Here is a 22,335-nt window from a genome sequence, read left to right as displayed (position 1 = left end):
GCTGGAGTGGATGCCAGTTCTTTTCTATCTTGGCGAATATGGAATTGGCAGTAATCCTCTGTGAATAATGGTTAAAGGCAGTGCAGATATAAAGATTTCAGATCATAACATACAGCAAAAAAATCCACAATGTTCTACTGTTTATCAAATGATCCGAGATAGTAAAGTTAAGAATACAAATGCTATTTACATCCCTGTAGAAGTGAAACAATATAATGGTTGATCGACTAAATACAATGCTTTTGAAATGAGGCAAAGAAGGAACCATCAGGATTGTTTCCCACAGGTGTGCAATGTACTTTAAGAGAAACAAAAAAACTCTGGTTTCTCCATAGTGTGACAACATTCTTTTAAATGAATTCAAAACTGATGGTATCAAATCAACACTTACATCTAGGCATAAGATAAACTTTATCTTTCTCAGGCATTCAGAACATTATGTCAGCATGTTATCAAGTTGCAGAAGGCAGAAATTAAGAAAAACTTGTCCCTCTCTGCGTATGTCATTGTCCCTTGTCTTTCAAGTGTTCTGGCCTAGAGGCATTCTGTGGCTTTGCATCATGAAACAAATTTGATATGCTTTGTTTGCAAACTTACAGAGTGGCTTAAAATGCTATAAAATTTTAAAATGCCAATTTGCAAAATAGGCCAATTGCTTAACGTGCTCCACAGGCATGCTGCAAGCTATTTTGTAACTGGATGATACAATTCATGAAGCTCAATGGAGAACAGTGACTTTAAAGTCTTTGTACTGCTCAAGAGGTGATACTTTATATATGTTTGTGTGTTACAGTTTCCTAGAGCTTTTTGATCCAGAAAAAAATGGATTACCTGCAGTTTTGCAAAAGCTGTAAGGTTCACGTCAAGCAAGTTACAATGTCATTTTGTAATAAGCAAATTTTGCAGTAATGGCTCCTATGATTTAGGCTATATTGCATGTTAAAATAAAACTGATAACTCTTTATTCCATGCTGAAAAGAGAAGAAAAGAAACACAATTTTTGTGTTTCTTTTCTTCTCTTTCCAGCATGGAATAAACCTTTACTTGTTCCTTTGGAGCCTACGCATGCTGACGCAGCTACTGTACCTTCTTGAACTAATATTCATAACTCTTTATGACCAGTTGAAGTCTTCATAATAATTGAACAACTACAGCCCTATATTGGCCATATAAAAAGTTCTAAACCTTAAACATATCATAAGATGCACCATGGCAATCGTTATAAACATTTATGCATCAGTTATGTCTTTCAGAATAAAAGGCATAAAGTTATGAAGGTTGTTATAGTACAGTATATTCTACAGTATACCGTATATAGGATATAATGTATTCTCATCTACGCTGCAAGAAGGTATACTACTGTAGGTGAAGTGCAACACCTTTTATTTAAGGTACAGGTTTGGAGCACTAGCTTGATGTTTGCTAAAGGCTTTAAAAGTTCTCTTTATAATTAAATATTTAGAGCTGTTTTTGTCCTTTCTTTACATGACCCTCAATAGGAATCCCATTATAGTCTCATATAATGACAAAATGTAACAGAGCCTTCCTTCTGGTTTTTCTCTGAAATAATACATTTAAAGTTTGAAAAAAATTAATATGGTACAATGTATTGCTTTTACTTACTGTAAGTTAAATGTGTTGATCAGACAGAAAAACAAAAGTTTAAATTTGTAAATAGTACTTCTTCCCAATATCTTGTTGTTAAATCTCTATATTGTACTGCCCAAGTCATATAAAAAGACTCAGTATACAGTATATATACAGTATGCTACCTAAAAATAGATTAAAGTATTTTTAACTATTACTACACTTAGTCAATTATGGTCTTATTCACGGTAGCTTCTTCTGTGAATAGGAGCACCTTAAAAACAGACTTATCATTGAATAAAGCACACCTGCCTGCCTTTCATTAAAAGGGGGATCTGGGGGTCTTTTGATCTTTTCTGCTTGCGTTTGATTAATCAAAAAAGGACACACTCCATCTCACTGTGTGTAGAGAAAACCCCAGAGAAAAATATGTTCCAGCCTTAATTGAAAAAGTTCACATTGATATACAGTATTAACTTGATGAATTATGGCACTTGTGTGCCTTGTTTAAGTGTTCCTGAAGTGTTTAGAAACTTTTCCACTCATGTGGGCTGACTGGTCAGGTAAGATACAGTAGGACAAAATTTGGAGTTTTAATTTGCCTCCAAAACATGCTGGTCTATACAAAAAGAAAAACAAATATGTACAGTATAAACTAGGACATAAGGGTTTGGAACTGTGATGCACACTAACAACATTCTAAATTCCACTTCAAACATAATGACGTCTGCTCGTGGTCTAAATTCAATGCAGCCAGCCTTCATACAGTGCTACAAGCTCTAAGCACGCAACATGCAAATACAAAATCCTGAATTTTGTTTTTAACCCCTCCATATGTAATCACTTCTGCCAGAGTTTGTTAGGGTTACAGTACATGGGCTTTTGATAGTACAACTGCTATACATAGGACTAACCTTCCTCAGTTCCAGGTAGATTTGAGCTCTTTGAAAGATTTTCATTAAGTCCAGGCTAGAAAAGAACTAAGAACTAGAACTACAGAAAATGTGTGAGGAAGGTGTGAAGTTTCTTGGCAGGACAGAAAAAAGTTCTGCTGCCTGAGGACTTACAGTACTGATTGGACTATGTGTACAGACATAACTATACCATGATGACCTACTCCATAGATGCCAAGGTTTTCATAAGCATAACAAACCCAAGGACAAAACTGGTAACCAAGCGTAATGGCTCTCTAATCGTACTCAAAACATCTTCAATTCTTGGCAGAGAGTCAAAACTGAAATGCACGTCTATGCAGCATGTACTGGAAAGTATTCACCAAATACAACTTACAATTAGACTTACTGTACTACAGTACAGTATATTGAGTTCAGCATGTGGTTTAACTCATTATAGTAATAATAAACAAACTGCTTTCTTGTTCCCACTTACTATGTTGATATGAATTGATTTTTTATCCCTATTTCTGAAACTGCATGCAGTATCTCAGAGTTCACGCTTTCAACTGGAATAACTTGGAAGGCTCCATTAGTATATCATTGTACAAATACCGTGAATATAAAAGAATACATGCTTAAGGGCACTGCTTTCATCAAATGCACTAGTTTTGCATCCTAAATCCTTAAAGCATAAGCTTTTTCCTCTAAAGCCCCCAGGACATCTCTCCAGACTATCTGATGTTCAAATTCAGAACTGCTATTGAAATAAGGGCAAAAAATGTTATCTGCCAATGTTTTATTACACTGTGTAAATAATCAAATTGTTTTATTTAAAAGCAGTTAATTTTTATATACATATATTTATATGTATAAAATCATTTAGGTTTAACTGAAATTGTTCATTGAGTGTTTTACTATGTGTCTAATTAGTCCTATTGCTATGACTGACATTCATGATTGGTTTCTTCCAACATACTTTTCATTATTTCCTTTTATTTTGTGGACTAAAATGTTCAGCTTCAAAATTATTTCCCTATTTTTACAGAAAAATAAAACAGGTTTTTCTAAAAATGATTAATCTTACCCAAAGTCTACTGAAGCACTGGCTTCACTTACAGTATATGCTTTCCATTTTAGTTCAAAGTCCCTGTTCCCACTACGATAACCCAAGAATATAGATCCTCCTATAAAGAGTAAGAACAATTGGATAAGATAGACGATTCATCTGCTCACTTACAAAAGGAGATAATTTAATTGAACCAAAAAATTCTTCAGTTTATTTTTGTCCTAATGTAGACCAGATCATGCTGTAAAAAATAGTTTGTTGTGTAGATAACACATGCATTCTTCATGTAACCAAAAAAGCCTCCTCTTAGTCAAATGTGCTTTACAGTCCCTTTACATCTGTTAAGTGTAAAAGAAAAATCAAAGCCAAGTTGTTGACTTTGTCATACTTGAGAATGTCCGACACATTTAGTTAAACATTTTCTCCTAGTGGTTATTCACTAATCATTTCAAAAGCAAGTGAAAGAGATGATAATGTCAGGGCACCTGTATAATCATGTTTTAATGTGATTCATTTTATGAATAAATAAAATATCAGTGTAAAATTTATATTCAGGTCTTCTGACCTGGAAAGACTTTAAGATCAGGAGTGGCTGTGTTGATAAGACTTTCGATCAGACAGTCCGTCTTGAAAGAACCATGCCCTCTCCAATAGGTTATTACAGTATGTTAAAGTCTTTGCACATATGAACTGTGTGTCTGCTTCTTCCAGCTGGGTTGTTGCAGCAGCAGTGTACAGCAGTAGTTAGGGTTCTGGACTCACAGCTAGTATGTTATGGGTCCAGCTCCCAGGTTTAACACTATTGTAGTCTTCAGCAATACACCTTACATTGGGTGCCATTTTTTTTTCACATCTTGGATCACATCTACGAATTACACAGGGTAGAAAGAGGAAGTGTAGGCAGATACCTTTGACCCGCCCATCTTGGAATGTGCAGTTTTTAAACAAATCACAGATATAGGAAGTTCTGTGCCAATTGGAGAAGGCAACATCACCACTTGTAATCACGTTAGTATGAGCTGAAAAGGCTCTGGGCAACAAAGTGTTTTTACCAGCTAAATTAATCTGAAGGATCCTCATTATGGCCTTCTTAAAGTTGTGTCACACACCAAATTGTATACATTCCATGAAATGGCTATTAAATTTATTAAATTGTACATAATTGACATGAGGAAGTTATACATAAACTGTGTTTCTTTTTAACACTAACTTTCCCCAATACTGTTGATTTTGCTTTATGTGTTTGTGTAATGTGGAGCAAATAAGGTTAAAAAGAAAAACTAAACAATAGACAAGCTACTCCAGCCTGCTACAAAGCTGTTTAGATGAGGTTGTCACAATCTGGTGGCAGAGTGGGATTACTAGTGGTTTTAAACCATCCCTGGTGGATTAAAGAATGGAAAACTAAACCAAAACATGGATGATGTAGTAAAAACTCTGAACACCTGATGCAGCGATAGGCACAAGAGACATTACAAGCCCAGATAATGGCCCAAAGGGAGTCAGCGGTGTCACTACTTGAAAAAGACCCTGACATTACTATTCTCAGAGATCAGGCTAGAAAATAGATACTACTTTTCCAGCCATGGGATGTCATCCCCAGGAACTGTTTTTAGTTTTCAATTAGGCAAATTGGGCCACAGAGTCCCACACATTTTTTAAAACAATGCTCTCATAAAAGATGAACATTTCATCTGTTACAGCAACATATTGTACATTGGAAGGGAGATCAGAACTAATCCAGGAAATCAGTTATCTCAATGCAAAATTGGTCTAAGCCTTGATATACTACACAGTGCCATCACCCTAATGTTGCCTATCTGCTCAGAACAAGAGTGCTAAATAATTTACTACAAACAAAATCTAAACTAAAACTACCTCGCTTTTCTTTTCAGATCTACTGATCATAGAGCATTATTCCGTCCAAAAATTCAACACCCATGACAACGGGTCATAATTTATTCACATAAAAAGAAACTAAGTATTATGGGCAATAGACTGAATTAATTAAAGACTGCAAAATATTCATAACAGTAATTGTAAATGTGATCAATGCACAGTATGTCATGTTAAAGGCAATTAATGTTTAATATACAGTGGTACCTCTTTCTGTCTGATTTCTTAAACTCTCAAAAGCTAAACAAGGTTGAGCTTTGTCAGTACTGAGATGGGATGCCTCTAGTGAAAACCAGGATGCTGCTGTAAAATGGTGTTGGTGGACTAGTAGGTGGCACTCTTACTTTGCACAGTATAATGTCTGACGACACAGTATTGTACGAGGTACTGTCTTTAAAATTAGACATTGAAACAAGGTCCTGACTACTTTATGACTCATTAATGATTTGATGGCATGGAAGTTTAAAACCAGGGGAGTTAACCATGTTGTTCTACATAAATTCCACTCTGGGACTGCACTACCTGGCTCTTCCAAAGTTCATTCTTAATTCAGCTGCTGAAGCAGTTCCTCAGTTCTCTACTTTATCTGTTGTATTTTACAGCTGCTAGTGTATAATGGGTGCCATTCATTACATTATTCATTATTCATTTTTTTCAATGGTAGATATAGTGGGTCTTATCCTATGTGTGATGCATTTTGGTATACTTTGAGATGAAAAGTGTTACGAAATGTGAAGAGAATGTCAAGATTTCCACAGATGGAGGAAATCTCTTAAATCTTCTAACACAAAGATTATTGGATGACTACATTACATATACTGTAGTATGTTAGAATGATTTGGACTTTGTTAGGAATTAAATACAGTATATCCTTTAATATACATTTCATTTTAATGACCCCAGTTAACTATTTTATTGACTACCTTTTGATTTATAGCTTAATGTTGCTGTTATGTGTTTAATTATTGATTGCTGTGTCTGTTACTTATTTTTTGCCAATTAGAAATTGATCAACTGAAACTAGTAATTAACCTCCTTAATTCTTTAAAGAATACTGTGTGTTCCTTCTTCTCTGATGTTTTTGCTTTTGCGCTAATGAAGATCTATAAGTCAGAACATGTCAGTTTAAAGCATTACGTTTCTAAAGGACATAGATTTTATTTAAACAAGAGTTGCTATCTTTCTACCCCTGCCCAAAAAAGAATTTATCAAATTCCATCAAAGTCCATCAAAAAAAGGACCAAAATTATTAAGAACACTCTCAACTAAATAATGCTAAGCTGTGTGTTTTATGGTAAATTGTTAAACATGTTGTTATATGCGTTACATATTTTTTATTACACACATATACTGTATGTACATTTTATCAAAATCTCACACACACCTGAAGAAGGCTCAATAGCCAAAACATTGTGCTTTTTCTTTCTACATTTCAGCATGGAAATTAACCTTTAGTTGTTCCTTTGCTGTCCAAAGAAACTCCCCACATGAACTTCAAGTAGTACAGTATATAAGGTTTAGACATAAGTAACAATAATCACGGTGTCTCACAGATGAATTCAGCAGTTCTGACTACTAAGCCAATAAAATGATAGCACTATGAGGACAGCCAGTTCTCATGAAATGAATGAATTGCATTATGCTTAATCTTAATGAAAGGGTCTAGTTTCAGGGGTTCATCTTTTGTTCCAGCAGGGAACCAACCCCCAAATCAGAGGAAGATACAACTATAAAAAGTGACACTGGAGGGATGAGTGAGAACATCACCACAAGAGCACACAAACACACTAAGGCTGGATATAGTTCTGGATATAATTATGGTGGTACTACATGAGTAAAACATCACAGCAATGGCACAAGTACATAAGAAATGACTTAGAATGATTTATTTACTTCTTAATTTCAGAGATGCATTTTGACATCTTCATAAATCAAGAGCCATTAATAAATGCAAGGCTATAAGAGAAACTTTCAATTGTTTCTGTGTGTACATTAAGTCGATAATTTTTAAACATACTACTGATGCTGAATGTTTACTGTGCTGGCAAAATAAGAAACCATTAAGTCCTTTAAAAATTCTAGCCCAATGTTGACTGAGACAAACACTATGAAAGCACAAATTTGATTGACTTAATACTAGTGCCATAATCGTCATTCCTCCTCTTAAGGGTGCTCCGACCCTTTCGCATTTTAGTTTATTACAGTACATGCACCTGCCCCGTTAAGCCTGGCGCTCCCACAATTCCTCGCTCAGCATTGGAAGATGGATGCCACAAGCCTTTCCTATTCCACTGGCTAGCGGGTAGGTCGAGGGCTGGTCTTATTCCCCAGCTTCCTGACCGTCTGAGTCCTGGGCTCGGAGGGCCTGGCCTCATTATACTGTTTTTAACTCCCTGTTCCTGTTCCAGATCCCATTCCGGATTGTAACCTTATCTGTCTTGGATGGCTCCCCCTCACCTGGACCCTGGACTGTGCCCCGGTTTCCCTTTTTGGACTGTTTGGACTTGTTCGCCTGTGCCACGCCCCCCCCCCCCCCCGAGCACTGGATCACTGTCGTCACGCCCCCCTGTCGGTCATCCCATCCTGATCCTCAATGTGTCTTCCCAGATGTCCTTTTCCAGTTACTTCCAGATTATACCGTCTGCATAGGGTCGTAAACTACACACTTCACGGGAGCCTGGACTGGCACCCGTGACAACTAGCTCCAAATCCAATAACACTGCCAGTGGCAAACAACAAGAGATACTTAAAATAACATTTATTTCTAATTACAAACTCCTAAATACCAAAGATAAAAATAATTAAAATGATATAATGGCCATATCAATTCACTAACTGTAATTATATACTGTAAGCATGATACTTCGGCTCTATGGGAAACTATATATTCTCATAAACTCCCTCATAATAACCATTCATGAACTACATACATAAAGAGCATTTGCAGGTAACAATTCAGGATTAATGCTTTTTGCAAAATTAAAATGCAGTTTTACATTTACACTTTACAAGTAGGTCAAATTCTTGCTGAAGTACTGGCAGAAGTGGAACAGAGCAGAATCTGATCACTTCAAGGAGAGAAGGTAACTCCTAGGGTAATTCCTAGTGACATTTTAAACTGACTTCATGCACATAAATAGCACCCGTATGACCTTCTTGTTAAAGTAATACACACATTATACGTTATTATAAAAATATATACAACATTTGCAAATACGTCAATTTGGAAAACAGGGATGTCAAAGAAAGACAAACCAGAACTGTGTCGAAAAGTCAAATAATCTTCATTTTAATAAATCCATGTGGGTATTGAAATGTCGTCATTCATTGTCTCTTGCCAAACTGTACAAAAGCCACCGTCCATAGATTAGTATCTTAGCAGACGTCAGTGATCTTTGTTTATTTTATAACTCTCTTGAGAAATAAGAAATTAGTGACAAGTTTCAGACACAATATTGTCATTCTGCTCTATTGTAAAGATAGGTAGATAGGCTGTGAAAGCTCATGCAGGAGTAAAATTAAAAAAATAGTTTGGGGAATAATCACATGGCAGCTAAGGAGCTAAACAGGAAATAAAACAAATATTTCATTAGAGAGTAAATCTAAAAGTTAATTTTCAAACAAATGAACATACATTGGGTTTATGTGTAACCTTCAGGTTTTAGCACATTTAAGAAAGCAAAAGGATAAAGAAAAAAGTACTTTGATAGAATTTATATTATTATTAACTGAGTGACTGTTTATTACTTTGTTATCTACTGTGAAAAGTACAACTTTTAGCTCCTACAGACTACCCTCTTGCCTTTTTCTTTTGCAGCCTAAAAATACAGGTCCTTCCCAAGGATCTGTAACTTTTCAATTTTGCATCATGTCTATGTCCCCGCTGGTGTGAAGGGCAAATACTGCTGGCAAACTATCATTTCACTTTGCTAGAATCACATCATATTTGCCAAGACGTAAGCCTTAATGTACTGTCCCCATTTATGCAAGAAGATAAGGAGAAGAAAATGCGGCAAAATTAGCTGTGAGGATCTTCACAGTATCTAATAAACCCTGCTTTTTATAATTGGATAAGAATTGTGTTTTTGTACAGTACCTGTAAATATACAGGTATAATGCAGAAAGGGGCTGAATAATTTTCAGCATAGTAACACAGTATGGAAAGACATTATACATGATTTAATTTAACACAATTATACGAAACGGTTTTACTTGAGGAACAATTTTTTAAGTTTCCACAGCATTCTTTAAGCTGGTGGACATTGCCTAAATTGTTAAAGTAATAAAATTCCCCTTTGGAGTATCCACAGGTTTTTAAAACAAAGTATCATTCTTTGGTTGTACAGAAAGTTATAATTACTAACAAAACAATACAAAAGAACTTAAAGATCTTTTTGCATCAAAGAAAAAGCTAAAACTGACAAGAGAGATATGAAACGTACCAAAGCAACAGAAATATAGCTATGGACTGACCTCTGCAAACTGCCATTTGTAAAAAGGCTTTTTCTAACCAAAATCATTTATTTTGGATTTGTAAATCTATACCCCCTTAAATTAATTTTATATTTTATGTTTATGAATTCAAAGTCACCAGTGATAATGGCCTACAGTGGCATATACAGTATGCAGTAATTAGGACACAACACACACAATGACAAGACATAAAATAAACAACTATTTATAACTAAAGAACTATTGTTTAATTTTCAACGAGATAAGGCCAGCATTGTCTTATTTCCAATCAGAATCTACTAACATAAAACACCCCACAGACATTCACTTTTCATTCATAATTATGTTGCCAAACGTACGGCCTAATTAGTGGTTCAGCTGTTGAAGAATAACTAAACTTTGCGAAAACATTTTCAGTGAGTTCATTTTAGCTGTCGTGAAAAAATTCGTAGACTAACATTGCACAAGAAGAATTTATTGCTTGTCGATTCAGATTTTAAATAGTTCAATAGTTTAATTAAAAGCTAAAAGCTAATTCCCATATTTGCCCAAAACTTGGAAATCTTTGCCAGAGAATTTGTAGTCATGTTTTTGATCTGACCACACCCAGAAAGCAAGCACTACGTATACGAAATATTTTAACAAAGAGAATATGAACTTCACTCAAAGAAAAGTCTGAGGACCATTCTGACTAAAATATATATTCCAAATGTTTTAAAAAATAAATGTCACACCCTTAAATATGCATTTGGAAAACACTGTGGTCTGGTTTAAAACACTACTTGCAACAACACATTAATCATGTAACAAACCAGTTCTTGATGGAGTTTCCATCAGATAAAACCAAAACGTCTACAGGGAACAAAACAACATGTTGAAGTACTAGGATTTCAATCTGCACCTAGCAGATAGAAAGATATTTTCATACGAAGCAACTTGTATTTTTAGTATTCATGTCAAACAAAATAAAATGATAATCCTTTCTCTTTTAAAGAACTATATAAACAAACCTTTTTGACCCAAGATAACCAGATCTGGTATTAATATGTTCAAAAACACTTCCATAATCTAATACTCTTAATATATGGTGATGAATGCAAAATGAATCACAGGGTTCTTTATCGCATACTTTATAAAACACTGTGCAAACAACATTTCTACATGCATTAGCATATATCAATTATTTTTCTACAGGGACAGTGGGAAATCGATATATTTCAATGCCTGGGAAGTGAATAAGCAGCTGTGAAGTTCAATTTCATCAGACGCTACCATTTAGCGTAAAAACGTATGCTGTAAAACTTTGACAAATATTTTCCCAAAGGAATGAAAGTAAACAATAACATAGAGCAGTTGTGAGTTCTCAGTATTTGTTGAAACTTTGTACACATTATTATAAACATCTCTGGATATTCAATTGAAATTGTTTATTTTAAATGCTAGCTAAGGGAGTAAATGAAAACACTGTTAGAAGAATGGTAAGGCCTGCATACATTTCAAAAACAGAAAATGATATATTACCATATTAACAAAGTTCCAAGCTAATAATTAAGTGATAATAAAAATGTTTCATTTTCATATTCAAACAAGTATGCTGCTTGTATAATTTACAGGATGTTTTATTTCCTATTTCCCTGAAACTGTTTTATAGTTTCAACTGTTTTTTGAAAAAAATGCAGAATTTCTAGAAAGCTTATTTATGAAGTATTCCAAGGAAGAGACTTTTATCGTAGACTGAAATGAAGATAATGCACTTAACTCTTTTAATTTAAATTATACAGAAATTAAAACTTTTATGTTGTGATGGTAGGTATACTGCACATACATTATAGATAAGTTAAATTAACAAAGGGTGGTGGAAATTTGCAACAGAAAATACAGCCATGTTGTTGAAGCCGATAGCCAAGACTCCTTTATGAAATGGTTGGATGAGATTCTCGGATCCTTTAGATCAAAGACGTAGCTTAATGGACAAACAGGCACTTCTCATTTTTAACCTTTTTATATTCTTAAGTCATTTAAAGGTTCACATACTGTTCAATTTATAGATCATATAACCCCTATGTACTGAGGAAAAAAACACTGGTAAAAAGTAACAATTTAACTATAAAAATGGCTTTTATCACTAGGTGGGCAATTCTAATACGTTACACAAAGCTTAAGAAAGAGTCCTATGGAAAACTAATTGTTGGTGTAATTTATACAATCATGTTTACATTCCAGATGAATAGGTTTTATTATTGTATTTTATTTTAAGGGAATTTAATATTTTTTATTGGATTTATTGAGTTTTTCTGCATATCTACTGTATGTTGCGCGTATTTACACATTCAGCCACTTAGTACAGTGCAGTACTTATAAGAGTTTTACAAACTCTGATATGTTTAACTTTGGTTTCAAAATAAAGTCTCTTTTTAACATGAGACTTATGTGAACTCATGAACGCAATATTTTGAAACAAAGTTATGCTTAGAAGAAATCTATATCAGTTACAAACTATTTAATATGGATGATAACATTATAATGACCTTGATTTAATTTGTTCAAGTTTACTCTGAAGAAAATCAAAACAGCGGTTATTAAATGTATTGGCTACTACTTTGAACAAGTCTAGCTGATGTTATCATAAAGAAATGAGAAACTTTTTAAAGTTAGTTTTAAAAAATATTCCTTGTTACAATATTTTAGACAATACAACTTTTAGACTGGAATGCCAAGCTATTTTCATTAACTTGTCAGTTACTGTAGAAATAACTGTATCTCTTGCAAAATGTGTGCACGCATACAAAAATGTGTGCAAGTGGAAATTAAAGACTATTATAAATCATGCATCGTACATACTTTTCAAAAGATATTTGAGGTAAGAAAAAATGGTGTTAAAACAGACTTGCATGTATACTAAATGAACGAAAAGAGGCTTATTACATGCTGAACAGTAAACAAATAAAGAAGATAAAACATTTTTGTGTGAAATCTTCTTTAGGTGTGTGGGGGAATCACTGAGAGATCAGAAATACAACGGTTAAAAGAACAAAAGAAAGATGTTGTGAGAACTAGTAGGAGGAAATAATAATTATTCAAGTAAATTCTTTCTAAATCTCTTAATTTATTTGAAGGTTTCTGCCATCCACTCTGCCCCTGGAATTTATCTTCCAATTTTCTATCTCTTTGCAACCATTTTCTCACCTCCCCCTCGTCTACTTCTCACAGTCTTCCCTTTGTCCTCCTTTCCTTCATACTGCTGCTCTCTTCCACTTTCCCCCACATTCAGTACCAAAAAATGGCTCCATAGGTAAAACGTGTTTTTCTTCTTTTAACTTTTTACCGTAAAATGAACCTCTGTTCCTTGCAACATACAGACTGACTCAGATCCCCACTATAAAGTCTTCAAACACATGTATAAAGACATACAGTTCATATTTACAGCACATACTGTGACATATACTGTATGCATACTGCACACGCAAAAATAAACATATAATATAACAAGGTTTCAAAGTTTGGAAATATCTCACTACTTAAAAATACAACTGAGAAAAATATAATGAAAAATATGTTCTGTAACTGTCTTTGTGATGTGATGGGAAATTTTTGTACTGTATTTATGGTGTGTTATAGCGTTCATATACGTTTTGCTTTCAATCATGTGGGGATATTGTTTTAACTCATCATTTAATGTTACCTTTCACAATTAGAAGTAACTTCTGGCAGTACATTCAGAAAATTTAATCTGGACAAGTGATGTGCAAGAGAAAAGGGAGGGAAACAGCAAAACTGTGGGTCAGTTAATAATATATAGCAGAAAGATTTTCAGAAAATTAGCTTTTGTTTAAAAGAAAGTGGAAATAAACTCTTCAAATGAGACATAAAGATAATGTGAAGATTGTTTTTAAAACAAGTGTTGGAGATGTTGGTTTGATGTTCTTCCTTGCAAGACTGTTATGGGTCTTAAACGATTATTTTTTACAGCAGCTTCTTTTTGTACTGTATGTACAGTATGCAGTATAATTGTTATCTTTAAAATTATTAGCAATACTATTAACAACTTTCCTTTATTGTGAATGCACACTAAGTTTGACTTTGAAGTTTCATAATACAAAAAACTTCATTTAAAATGACACTTCTTATTTTAATAGCGTAAACCAGAAATAAAATTTTAATATATTGTATTTTTTTTATTCCCAACTGCAAAAGCATACTGTATGTTGGTGCCTACTGAAGAGCGCTATGCCGAGAATACAAAGCACTTCATTCTCCACGGTTACTGGCCAGTAGTAACCTAATAATCTCTTCTCTCTTTATTGTACAGTCCATTAGGAATGTAGTATACTGTACATACAGTAAATAACTGTAGATCCAAAGACATATACAGTATATTTGCTCCACTTTAGTATTAAGAAGCAACTGCAAATGCTACTCTAATATTTTTACAGTTGTTTTCTTTCAGGGTGAAAATAGTAAAGTAAACCTCAGCATTGCAACCTCACCAGCTCTTGGCTCCAAGGTGTGTTTCTGGGCTGGGTCATATTCTGTGTGGAGTTTGCATGTTCTTATGGGTTTTCTCCCGGGTACTAAAGCAATGTCTCTAAACCGTCCATGCGTTTGTCCATCTGTGTCTGTGCACAATGCAATAGGCTGGATTTCTAAACAGGGTTTGATCCTGCCTTACAACGCTTGTTCTTTGGCAACGCTCCAGATTGCCCCGACCTTAAACGGCAACAGCAGGATTTCTGGTAATGGATGTACTGTATATTTGTCTTCTTCTTAATGCATCTGTGGCATTCACGTTTTCCTGCCTTTTAGTTTCGCTTTCATCTGACCAAATCAACAAATTATGCACCATGAGCCACTGTGTATTCCCTTTCACCATCTCTCCTCAGAACAACATAGGAACCACGACGATCTGGATTTGAAACTAGTTGTGGCAGAAGTCATAATAAACTTTGTAAAGTTTTTTTACAGCACCATTAAAAGCAATCTTCTCAATGCGTTTTACAGCACATAAGGAACACATACTGTATCGGTAATTTACAAATTACTTAAATGAAAACAGGACAAATACAAAAATAAAAAAAAACACAAAAGCACTTCTTAGAATTTACGTTTTTAGGCTAGATTGTACAACACTCAATGTGAGTAACTACCCAGCGTGTCTGTGCACGGTGGGAGAAACCAGAGCACACGGAGATAACCCGCATTAACATGCAGACAACTAGGCGCGCATTGTATTTCAATAACGCGGTACAGGGGGCTACCAAACTGTTAGAATTATCACTTTACTGTTACTGTACCCATGGAATTCTTGGTCTGAATAATAAATACAACACAGTTTTCCGATTCCTGACTTGTTTTATCAAGGGTGTGTCCATTTGCAATATTGCTATAATTTCAGCATTTGCCCTGAACATGAAATAAAATAAGTTAAGGAGACAGAATAATTCGAGGAAAACGTCATGTGTAAGTATTGCTGAGCTCCTTGTGAATTTTTAGGTTTTACATACAGTACACTAATATGTACCTGGGTTTAAACATGCCGAGACTCCAAAAGAACAAGAGAACTGAAAAAGCGAGAACATTTTAAAACATCAGAAAGAAAATGCTACTTGGCCTAATAAAAGATGACACTTATTGAATTTATCCTAATTACATAATAGAACTGCCGGACTATTGCAGTATATATAGTACACTAGGACGTTTATCATGTTTGTTAAAAAGCTGAGCTGTCAATATTACGCCAATATAAAGTATGTGGAGACTGAAAGCACGAGGGAGCAGAAATTCAAAAGGGTCCAGAGAATATAAAACCCATAATGTGCTCATATAAACTGTACCTACTACATATTAGAGTACCGTGTTAAAGTTCTGAATGCAGTTTAAGAGCCCATTTTAAACAGTCAATGTATTAACGCATTAAAAGCAAAATGTTTACATTAGTACACCGAAAGCTTACGACTTGTAAATATAAACTAAATTAGGTTCCAAATTCTACATCACAATTTTTTTTAAAAAATTACCTTATTGTTTATTCTTTTAATTATGAGATACTAATGGCAAAAAGCTGTTGTTAGTCTGTTACATATTTTTTTCTACCTACTGTGTGTACTGTTTAATATTTCATGTAACTACAACAGTAATTTATGTAATACAAGTATAAAACATTGACAGTTTACTTAAATAAAAACTAAAGTCTGTAACTTGCTTTTATGTTCTATTCTTCAACACATGTGGTGTACTGTACATTTAACGCAGGCAACTATACACATTCATATTGAACAATAAAATGTGTAGCAAACATTAATAGCAGCAACATGAAAAACTCGGCGATGTCTGATTTGTGGGAACATAATGAATCTGACAAACTTTCATTTATGTTTTAACTAGTCCTAATAAAAAAAAAATGCTTACCTGATGTCCGTGTAAGGTACTTCCATCCAGTCACCCATCTCGTTTTTCAAACATGAAGAACTGGTATATGGCACCCTGCCCACCATTCCACCTGAGTACCATTGTTCTGGTGAAACTCCATCCTCTGCAACCAGACCACAGCTTCTTCCGTATCCATAAGCATTACAAGCAAAAGAACTACCGGTACCTTGGCCGCTATTCTGAGGATGAGTAAATTGTCTAATGAGTCCGTAAGGTGCATTACCATTATCACTGTATCTGTACTGGACAGGCCATAAGTCCGCATGTTCGTTGCTTACTTCTTTCTTAATCCTGACTCTATACTCTGGCGGGTAAGCAGCGACTTCTTCTGAGTTCTCTTCGGATGCATTAGGAAAAGCTTCACATTTGTACAAGCCATGAGACGCAACGTTGCCTTGCTCCACTGACAATGGGTCGTTTTGACCATAGGCTGCTGGGTTCGGTTGCACCGATTGGTCAAACTGGCAAAAGACAGTGTGTCCTCCATCCATATTCATGTGGTTTTCGGAGTCCTCGCAAGTTGTGTTACTCAGCTCTGCATTCAACCTTGACTCGTGTCCATCCCCTTTAGAATGCGCAGCACTAATATGCTGCGAAGGGACTACCTCAGGCGTCGTGTTTGCGTGGACTCTCTTTAACATCCGAATATTCTCATGACTTTGCACTGATCTTCCATCATTTGCAATGGGGCATTTGTAGTCTGTTACCGAGACACCTGTTCCGTTTGCAGAACGGTCTGCTAAATGCATCTGAAAGAGATAGTTTTCTTGACTTCGGTCACTAACAAGAGATGGATCGTGACTTGTTCCCAGGTCATTCATCTCATTTGGGTCCATGTTCAAACCCAAAGATACTGAAACGGCTTTGCAGAGCTCCCGTGCAGTTTCTGATATGGTAGTAGAAGCAGAATCGCTATTACTACTCTCTACGCGGGCGTCACCGTGAGTTTTAGTCTCCTTTCTGTGATGGGGCGGAATAGGTATGGAAGATTTTTGTTCCGTGTTGCCTTGCAAGCCAGGGAGAAAGCCGTAAGCTCCCTCCTCCACATCATCTGCCTTTGTCACAGATGAAAACTCACTTCTGCTGCCCAGTAATCTTTTCGCAAAATGGCTAGATCTGGCTAAAACATCGGTCTGTCTGGGAAAGCTAATACTCTGGACTTCCTTTACGCCGGTGTCAGAAATATGCGACGTTCCAATGCATAGTCCTCTGTGGGGCAACTGCCGGTTAGTTTGGCGCATTTCCCAGGGGTCCGAATTCTGCAAAACACTGTACTTTGAACCTGGAAAGTCTAGGGTGTCGCAGAGTGCGCTGTTACTCTGAAACGCAGTTCGCACGCTATAGAAGACGTTATGGAAAGCTCCACGAAACACAGTGTTCGGGGAGTCACAAACTCCTCCTAACCCAACCGGAATCTCCATAGCCCACAGTCAGCGCCTTTCAGGCACTGCGATAGGTTGTACGGTTATTTGTAAAGCCTCTCTGGTGTACACGCAATTGAATAATTCCATTAACTACAGAAAAAAGTTTCTTTCAAAAACTTTTATAATTATTTCGAGCGATAAAATGACTTGGATACCAACAGCCCAGATTTGAATAGGAATGAAACTTATCTAGACATTGCTAGGAATAAGAAGGCGGCAGAACTGGTTTTATATAAAACAAATATAAGACATATCAGTTATTTTAGTTCGGTTCGTAGACTAGCATTCAAAAGGTATACATGCGATATTTTCCACAGAATTGTATAGCTAAAGATAAAAAGCTCAGCGCATAAATTTAAAACCGATATACAGAACGAAAGCTGCACCCAATACACCAGTAGCAGTAAAACTACAGCCAACAAAATCCTAATTTAGTAACAGATAAAAACAGAAGATGGATCCAAGAGGCCACAATGTTCAAAACCCAGACACAATAAAATGCAACTCTTCAACAATTCGAAGAATAAAAAAGTTTTAGCTATTCTCTCGGACGTTTGTCCTGTGAAGGCTGTATTCTTCCGAGCCCTTCTCCCTGGCAATACACGATGACAACATGGATTTCTTTAGAGGAAATGTCTTTAAAAGATGTTGTCGCTAGATCGGTGTGCTTCGGTCCAGGCTTCTTTCACCATACGCAGTCGAAGCTTTCTTACACTTTTGACCGTCGAATGCATTAGCAGTCCTGGCTAAGAATATTTATTTTCCATCAGCTTGTGACCTACCGTCACGGCTCTCTGTTTCAATGTTAAAAGCTTGTGTTTTCGCAATGACTGCCTGTTTTGCTGCAAGTTTACGTAAAGCAACAATGCTATCTTCCAAAGTCCTTGCGCTACTGCGCGTCTTTTCGCTGTCTGCCAGTGAGTTTGGCATCCAGCCCTGCTGGCTGAAAAATATGAAATTTCCTGGGTTACTGCCAGTCTGCAGTGTCAATCAAAACAAAGTTTAAAAATATAACCAAGAGGTGTAATGATCAACTTGTTTCATCGTTATATAATGGTTAGAAGTAACTATGAACACAAAATGTATTTTATAGTTACTCTGAGATAAGGTTCCGGGATTTTTGAACCACTGCGTGGGTTTGCAATGAATATGCTTCGTAGTAGTAGTAGTAGTAGTAGTAGTAGTAATAATAATAATAATAATAATAATAATAATAATAATAATAAATGTGTTGTTATTGTTATTATTCAGAGCAATAATCTGGCAGGTTTTTTAAATTCCATAGATGATATTAACTGTGTCATAAATTTAACTTGTAAATATTTCTTAATAGTCCTAGATAAATGCTCTGGAATGAAAAGCGCTTAAGAATTTAAAATTCTACAGTGAATTACATTTAGTCTGTAACTCTTTTCTGCCTTCCCCCAGGACATTTCGGGATGAGACAGTTGGCTGAGTTTTGGGAGTGTACTCTGAGGTTACGGGAGGTAAAACAGTGGGACAATTGGGACTTCACCATGTACAGATCGAATCAATTGCTCCAAAGCGACTGGAACAGTCAGACTGATTTGCTTCGTGCAAGATGTGCACGCAACGTTAGGCTTATTATTGGGATCTGAGCTAACCAACGCGAAGAAACTTAAGTTTCTGCGGTAAAGCGCAATTGCGATATTTTTCATACAGTATACAGTATGTGAATAATGCTTTCGTCGTCGTATATGTGGTCAAAAAGTTTGTTCAAAACAAAATCAGTAGTTGTTTTTAATAACCTCTGACCTATGCATGCATCATGTGTGAAGGATAAACAATAAATGTTTTGTTAGGTCTATCTGCGGAGATCTACAGTAGCTAGCGTTTTGGGTGATTTGCAGTTTAACCAATCAGAATAGCTCATCTAGCAGAATTTAAGGTAATGCGATTGAATAACATAACTGGATAATTACGTCACCCACACTTCTTTTTGTAAAGATAGGTTCCATATTTTCTGTCTTGAATGTCCTTTATGTAAAAGGTAAAATTATGATTTCATTAACACATAGGCTAATCAGTAATCTTTGTAACCTTTCCCTTCAAAGTTATGTATTGTCTCTATCACAATGATACTATACTTGATATTGACAGTTTACAGTCTACAGTTATGTATTTACACAGGGTGATAGGCATCCATGCACTCACTGGAAGGCTTCTTGAAATCATAAGAATTTTCAGTTTATTTTGTTGTTAGTGAACAAAAAAAAACTTTTCTGAATTTCTTTCTGCATTCTTGAAATAAAGGCTTACCAAATTTGCAAAACCACCTGTCAGTATTTTCTTGCTGAATTCAAAGATAAAAGTATGACTTGATGACAGCCTAAACTCTCAGCAATAGAAAAGGTAAGGACAGAATTTTTTGGCAAGAAACTAAAACCTTTTTTTTCCTTTTTTGGGTGTTTTTTTAGACAGCTATACTATTGAAAGGCCATTGCATTGCAAATTGCAACCCTTACGTACACATCTATACCAAAAACAATAAAAATAAAGGCTGTTTTATCCTTGTCTGGAATTAAGAAAAACTTAAAATATTGATTATGCTTATAGATAATTTGTCCCAAAAATAATCAAATTGGAAAATAAATAGAACAATTCATTACACAACTTGGGAAATCTAAAGTTCTTTATCTGGTTAAGTAAAATACATTTTTGGATTCGTTTTTTTTATCACAAAACAGTAGTATCTACACTTATGTGGGAAAAAACTGCAGATGGTTAGATACAGTACTTTAGCAGGAGAAAAATAACTATTCAAAAGCTTGTTTTTGGTATAAAATAAACGTCATACAAAACTCTTTTCGTACCCTGTCTTCACTGTTTTTTTATTATCCTTGGTATTTTCAGTAGTTGTAACTGCAGAAGTACAACAGTGTCTCCCACAAAATGCATTTCTACTTCAAAAACTATTTATCCTAAGATATTACTTAATTTAGATGTCTATTATTCATAATGTATTATGATGTAACTTAGGACTGATAATTCTATAGTTAGTTCTGAAATCTTAAATCTTAAATGTGGCCTTAACTAACCTTTCCAGTTATTTACTTGTAAGCTTTATTACTAGGCTGCAATTACTCTCTATTACTGTTTAAGATACTGTTAAAAAGAAACTTGCGGATGTCATTGAGTGCTGAAGTTTCACCTAAAAGGTTTCAGTTCTCCTACTAGTGAAAAACATTTTTTCAGCTTTCATTTGGCACACAAATTAACTTTATGAAAGTTTCACTTACGATTGTGTATTCTATAAAATTATGATATGAGTGAGTCAGTTCAGCTGACTTAAGTATCTGCATATGAAAAGGGCAGTACTACAGCTGGCTTGGCAATGTCTTTATAATCTTTTCAACTACTGAAAGGATGTGTTTTGGAAAACTTGGCTGGTATACTTTAATAGGGCCACTTGGATAAATACACATTATTGATACCCCTGTTGTACCCATTTATGACTAAGTAAAGCTTTGTAAACTCTAGTGCCACAAATGTAATACCTGTTCTAAGTACCCAAATCTCCCTGTCTTCAGTTCTAAAACAGAAAAGGACTCATGTAAGCCACAAGACGTAACTCACTGAATACAAAACACTCACTGTTTGATTTTGGTCCATACTCGACAGGATTCAGCAACATCTGTTTCTCACAGAATACATGACTTTTTACTGGCAAAACAGCTTGAAATTTACAGTGTAAGGTAATTGTTGTTAATTTTTGCTTAATATAGAATGTAAGTGAAGAATGTGGTTAGTATGGAATATGGCTTTCATGTTTTCTTTAATTTAACGACATAGTGCAACATCAACACACGTATATTTCTTCAACATGAAAATAGTATTAAGAAGAAAACAGTTATATGTGTAAAAAGATTACAAATAAATCATTTAAAAATGGTTGACTAGTGTACCTGTCATACAGTTTTACATAAGTAATGGCCCCATACACTGAATTAGATGGGCAGAAGTCCATCCCTTTTACTTCTTTGATTTTTCTCCCTTATAATTGAGAATGAATACTGCATCCATCCATTTTGGTGACCTGCAGACTATGGGGACTTTGCTAAAGCTTTAGTATTATTAAAATAAGGAAGGTCTCCTTCTAGATTTCAGAGATAGAGATAAAAGAACAACTGTAATCCCTTGATTCACCTTCCTAATGTACATTTAGAAAGTCTGCTGCACAGTCCAAATGCTGAAAGAAAGCATGCTGTCCAGAAGAAAAGGGAAATTAAATACTAAATACCACAATTCTGAAATATCTTGGAGCAATCTATACCTGGCAGGGAATCAGTATATTCATATGAAATTTAGATGAAGTATCCATTTGGTAATGGAGAACATGTCCATTATAGTTTCTGAACATTAGAAATCTGCAGTAGCAATGGAGCAATTATATATTTTCCATATGCATACAACACCCCAAAATACAATATATTCTCAATATAGTTCCCTCAATCATACCTATTATATAATATAAAGGTGAATATCCTAGAAAAACTGTGAACTGCACAGTGCCATTATTTTTACACATGTAATGAAAGGCTCTTGCTGTAATGTATTGTTTTCAATG

The 22,335-nt window shown here is 35.1% G+C and overlaps 1 protein-coding gene across 1 annotated transcript in view; it reads right to left on the bottom strand.

The window, feature by feature from the left end:
• ar (androgen receptor) overlaps positions 1 to 18,678 on the bottom strand; it is a 57,711-nt gene extending 39,033 nt beyond the window's left edge. The window contains exon 1 of the mRNA XM_088596799.1: positions 16,303 to 18,678. Coding sequence (XP_088452925.1) covers positions 16,303 to 17,744 — 1,442 coding nt within the window. The 5' untranslated portion in view covers positions 17,745 to 18,678. The remainder of the gene's footprint in view (positions 1 to 16,302) is intronic.
• Between the last annotated feature and the right edge of the window lie 3,657 nt (positions 18,679 to 22,335).

Source organism: Lepisosteus platostomus, chromosome 10, assembly GCF_059453375.1.
Source record: "Lepisosteus platostomus isolate fLepPlt1 chromosome 10, fLepPlt1.hap1, whole genome shotgun sequence".
NCBI classification, from domain to species: Eukaryota; Metazoa; Chordata; class Actinopteri; order Semionotiformes; family Lepisosteidae; genus Lepisosteus; species Lepisosteus platostomus.
This window is presented reverse-complemented; position numbering and strand designations above follow the sequence as displayed.